The sequence below is a fragment of the Nicotiana tomentosiformis genome, chromosome 3 (assembly GCF_000390325.3).
Source record: "Nicotiana tomentosiformis chromosome 3, ASM39032v3, whole genome shotgun sequence".
NCBI lineage: Eukaryota > Viridiplantae > Streptophyta > Magnoliopsida > Solanales > Solanaceae > Nicotiana > Nicotiana tomentosiformis.
In genome coordinates, this window is record NC_090814.1 from 101,185,156 (window position 1) to 101,190,234 (window position 5,079).

General features: G+C 36.1%; 1 protein-coding gene across 3 annotated transcripts; it reads left to right on the forward strand.

The window, feature by feature from the left end:
* The first annotated feature begins 242 nt into the window (after window positions 1–242).
* On the forward strand, window positions 243–3,490 carry LOC104111248 (type IV inositol polyphosphate 5-phosphatase 9-like). 3 transcript variants are annotated; one of them, XM_009620910.4, is made up of 7 exons: window positions 248–574; window positions 681–788; window positions 942–1,287; window positions 1,390–1,574; window positions 2,258–2,366; window positions 2,635–2,789; window positions 2,989–3,490. In XM_009620910.4, the coding sequence occupies exons 1-7, from the start codon at window positions 474–476 to the stop codon at window positions 3,161–3,163; spliced, it is 1,179 nt and encodes a 392-aa protein (XP_009619205.1). In that variant the 5' UTR covers window positions 248–473; the 3' UTR covers window positions 3,164–3,490. The 3 variants fall into 3 exon arrangements, with proteins under 3 accessions (XP_009619204.1, XP_009619203.1, XP_009619205.1); XM_009620909.4 differs by having other exon boundaries at window positions 243–788; window positions 2,261–2,366; XM_009620908.4 differs by having other exon boundaries at window positions 246–788.
* The last annotated feature ends 1,589 nt before the right edge of the window (window positions 3,491–5,079 follow it).

Sequence of the window (5,079 nt, forward strand, 5' to 3'; positions counted from 1 at the left end):
TTATATTAACCTTCCCTTCTGCTTTCGGTATGTAATTAAAATGATTAATTAGTGACAAAACTATACTATAAAAACTGAATAATCCAACTTGCATCATCCCTCACATCACTCTCCCCTTGCGGCTGTCCTTCCAATTTTACAGATTGAATATGTTTCTTTTATTGCTGTGTTTAACTACTTCTTTCCCTTTATATAAGCATTTCCAGAATAGACCACCTACCATTAGCAATATTTCCAGCCTATTGTTCTACTAGTACTTGTTTTCACCTTTTTACATTCAGGAACAGATCATTTACTAGTTATAGAATCCCACAAATCAACTCTGCCTTTTTGCCCCCTCTTATATATATACACTAATTTCTCCTTTTACTTATTGCCCACCATCTCTCTCTGTCTCTCCCCTACACTTGCACATAGTTATGATATAATTTCTGCACTTTGTTTCTTCTGTCTCTGCCCACTCCTCCGAGGTCATGTGGCTTACTTTAGCAGCTAACAAGATCCTAGAGGACAGAGTCAACGATCAAGATTCACCAGCTGATGCTGAATCTTCAGTTGAAATTCAAAATTTCACGTATACATTTCTCTTTTATTTTTATCTATAACATTTACAAATTCTTCTATACACTTCCATTTTATCTTATACAGCTTCCTGTCCCTTTTGTTTTCCTTTCGAAAAGATTATTTGTTAGCTCATGGAATGTTGGAGGCATTACACCACCTTCCGACTTAAACTTTGAAGACTTGCTCGACACTCGAAACGAGTTGGCTGACATCTATGTTCTCGGGTAATGCTTAGTGATTTTATTATTGTAGCGAGTAAAGTTCAGAGTTACTTTAATGTGACAAAAAATATATATTGTAACTCTTTTTCCTATTACATCTGAAATTAAACGCCAAAAGTTGTACTTTACAAATGTATATTAATAAACTTTTGTCAGGTTTCAAGAAATCGTACCTCTGAACGCTGGAAATATTATGGTGACAGAGAATACAAGCATATCCATGCAATGGAATTCTCTAATTAGAGCAGCTCTCAACAAGACTGCTATTAGTCATCAGAAGGCAGAGGCGGGAGAAAATCAAAAGGTTTACCCACTAAAAAGAGAGGGTTCCTTCACTACTTCAGCAACTAATAATTCACCACATGATTTTGAATGCATAATCAGCAAACAAATGGTAGGAATTTTTATTACCATATGGGCAAGGATTCCCCTACTTCCCTATATCAGACACACAAGTGTCTCCTCTGTAGGCTGTGGTATCTTCGGCTGTCTTGGCAACAAGGTACACAATCTTAAATGTCACTATTTGTTTCTTCTTCATAATTTATCTTATATATCTAGTCTTTGCTTAATTACTAATTTTGAGCCAATTGATCATATACAGGGTTCAGTTTCGGTTAGATTTTGCTTGCAAGAAACAAGCTTCTGCTTTGTGTGTTGTCATTTGGCTTCTGGTGGAAAAGAAGGAGACAAGAGAGAGCGAAATGCAAATGCCTCCCAAATACTATCACGCACAAGATTTCCTTCCGATCCATTTCACTGTTTGCCCAGCAAAATTTTACAACACGAGTATGTATATCTCTCGAATTTTACAATCAGTATAATTTTCTGGTTCTACAACTAGTTAGTAACACAGTAAACGGCTTAATTATGTTTCTTAAAGTCAGACATCCTGTTTATCCCCTGCAAGTTGAAATAAAGTAAATTAGCTAAAAAAAACAAATCACATAATACTTTGTATGTTGTTGTTGTAGCTAAAAAAGGAATCATAAAAAATCTTTATACAATAGCCGGTCTTATTCACTGTTTAATTTTTCTAGTCATATACATAGATTATATATTGATTAATATAATTATGCACATATAATACATAAATTATGCATATATAATACATAAATTATGCATATATTATATCTTTATCAGTTATTTTTAGTTTAAGCGGTTGGGTGAACGACTATTCGATTTAATTCTTAAAAGAAATTGAAACGGAGAGAAATTGTCAAAATGCTAACCGTTGCGTCATCATATGGATGCTTACTTATTTAGCAAATAAGTCAAATTTCCCTTTATTTTACCACAACAAAGAAGATTTCACTTTGGAAGCAGTGAATTATTATTTATCAAGTGGTGCATATCTTGAAGTATTTATCTTCTAAATACCACAAAATTTGCTCGCAATGATTAGTATATGTACTATACTAGTACTATAACTTATATTATCTAACTGCCACAAGCTACGTAATCTCATGCAGCAGGGTAATTTGGCTTGGCGACCTGAATTACAGGATTTACTTACCTGAACCCACAGCTAGATCTTTAGTCAATGACCGGCAATGGAGCACATTATTACAAAACGATCAGGTATATATTCTAAATCATCAGCAATATCATAAGGAATTTAACTTGTATACTCTGTACACGGATATGTAATAAGTTGTTACTGTAATTTAATGGTCTGTTTTAGTAGCTGCCTACTTTATTATCCAAAAATTAAGCTAGTTTCACTTCTTATGATTAGTTACTTATAGTCATCCTTTAAGTGACCTGACATTGATAATGTATAGTAAATAATACTCCTAGTATAATCATTACTACTCTGAAGTTGACATTGAAAAACTTGAAACTGAAGCTTAAGGCTGAACTAAGAGAAGGCTGTACCTTTGAGGGATGGAATGAGGAAGAAATCGAGTTTCCGCCGACATATAAATATAACTTAGATTCTAATGATTATTATGGCTGCAATGATCAGAAAGGAAAAAGGGGAAAGAGCCGAACCCCAGCTTGGTAAGTGGCAAAAGATCATAATTTCTTTTTCTGTTAAATGTAAATTAAAGATCATGATATATTTTAATCTCAGCTTCTTCTTTTTTTGGTTGCAAAGATCATGCATGATTAATTCCTTTTGATGTGTCAAGATATCCCAAAACAAATAGAACTGCAAATCTACTAATAATAAAGATTGAAGTAATTAATTTTTGTGTAGGTGTGATAGGATAATATGGTTTGGGAAAGGACTGAAGCAAAGGCAGTATAATAGAAGTGAGTGTAAACTGTCGGACCACAGACCAGTAAGAGCAATTTTCACAGCAGAGGTCAAGGTTCAACGTCAATCGACAGAGGCTTCAGAAAAATTTGCCAAAATATTTGATAACTTGTGAAAATTTTCAAATCATGGCAATTGTGATTGATCATGGTTAAAGCTTGAAGCAGTTTTCAAACACAAACAATAGGCTAATTTTCTGGTGCTGAAAAACGAGCTAAATTTTGGAACACCAACATAACTTTTGTGTGCACAGCAACGAAATGATGAATTTTTTGGGCAAACTTCTTCTTTTTCTTTTCAAGTTTTTATGTAATGAAAAAAGGCACAGTTAGACGGGGAGGGATGGCCCATGTTGTAAAAGTACATACTAAGAAAAACACTTTAACTTTTTAATAATGAGAATACCAAGGTGTTTACCTACAAAACGATACAGTTGAATTTATACGTGGTTTCTAGACAAGTGAATTAATTTGATCCTGAAATAATATAATAATCGAAGAAATACGCAGTACTTAGTCTTGGAATGTAAATGAAATAGCAAAGATAGTGATTCCATGAACACGATTTCCGAACACAGCAATGATGGGATCAAAAAGCAAGAGAGTGAAATTGTATAAAGCTTTGTATAGAATATAATATATGTTCTTGACAGAAATTTCGTGTCCTTTACAATGATAACTGAGCTCACTATTTATAACTATATCTAGGGAAGAAGGTCCGAGGATCGTGCCCTCCCTTAATGTCAATTATGAGGGTCATTGATGAAGATGTAGCATTGAGCGTAAATGCCAAATTCTTTGTAACGGACCGTCGCTCTCAATGCTCTATAATATTCCTTAGTAAATGCTACCGGGTGCAGAGCATTTTATACACTTTTGTGAACGTTATTCGTTCCGATGACAAGTGCAGTGGCTGCGTTCGGTCCTCAGCCATTCCATCTTGGACTCCATGTGTCCTCCTTTTAGTCAGCCACGCGTCATATCATATTTTACCCTATACAAATAGTCCCCCTACTTTCTGGTGACATAACTTTGTGTTATCGGAAAGTTGGTAGAAATACCTTTTTGGCGGGAATTACTATAATTCCCTCTGAAGGTCTCTGACAGTTGATTACACGCACGTCTCTCCGCATTTAATGCCCCGAACACGCGTCATCCCATGATTCAGCACAACTTTAGCCGATTATCGTAGTACTCATGGCCATGAATTTAGCCGCCAAAATTTTACTTATACGCAACTTTCTTTTCCTTTGCGTTTCACAATTGCTTGAGCTTCTAATTTGCATCCTTGTTTTCCATCCCTTTTCTAATTTTCTTCAAACACAAACTCTTTACCTTCTTCCTTTCCAATGGCTTCTTCCTCCAAACGTGGTGGTTCTACGAAGAATAAGAACAAAACTGAGGATTCCGTTCCTCCAACAGTAGATTCTATCATCCCAAGAAGGCTTAGTATTTTCGAAGGATTTTGAATAGAAATTTTCTACTGCTAACCCTCGTACATGGGCTGTTAGTAGGTACCCTTCTTCCATTCGTTCTTCTAGTATTCCTGCTGTGAAGGAGGACTGCCGCTGCAATGAGTTAGAAATTATCGCTATTGATCTATCGGAGCGAGTGACCCTTTCCAAAGAAGGTTTTACATACTTTTTCACGTATCCCTTTACTTTTGGTGCATTTTCTTTGGGCGAAGAGCTTGATTCCGTGATTGCGGAGTTTTGCCTTCACTACCAGGTATCTTTGGCACAGGTAAGTCCTTCAGTATGGAGGACGATCGCCTGCCTCCGATGCTTGTGCCAAGAAACTGGGGAGGCGCTAACCTTAGCTCATGTGATAAATCTCTATTCCTCCAAAATCTTCTACGGGGGAATGATAAACCTTTGCAAGCGTGGCCACCATGCTTTGTTGTTTAGCATGGATGATAAAAATGATTGTGGGTGTATGGAGCGGTTCATTGCAGTTGCCACCAACGATATTATTCCGACAACGGCTTCATCCTTTCCGGTTGCTTGGAACCGCACTCGTAAGTTCTTTGTAT

Bases quoted from the DNA above. Each gene is read 5' to 3' on its own strand.
- LOC104111248 (XM_009620908.4), top strand. From the start codon at position 541: ATGCTGAATCTTCAGTTGAAATTCAAAATTTCACGTATACATTTCTCT. The intron at 1,575-2,257 runs GTATGTATATCT...AATCTCATGCAG, and splicing joins AGCAAAATTTTACAACACGA to CAGGGTAATTTGGCTTGGCG. The intron at 2,790-2,988 runs GTAAGTGGCAAA...ATTTTTGTGTAG, and splicing joins AAGAGCCGAACCCCAGCTTG to GTGTGATAGGATAATATGGT.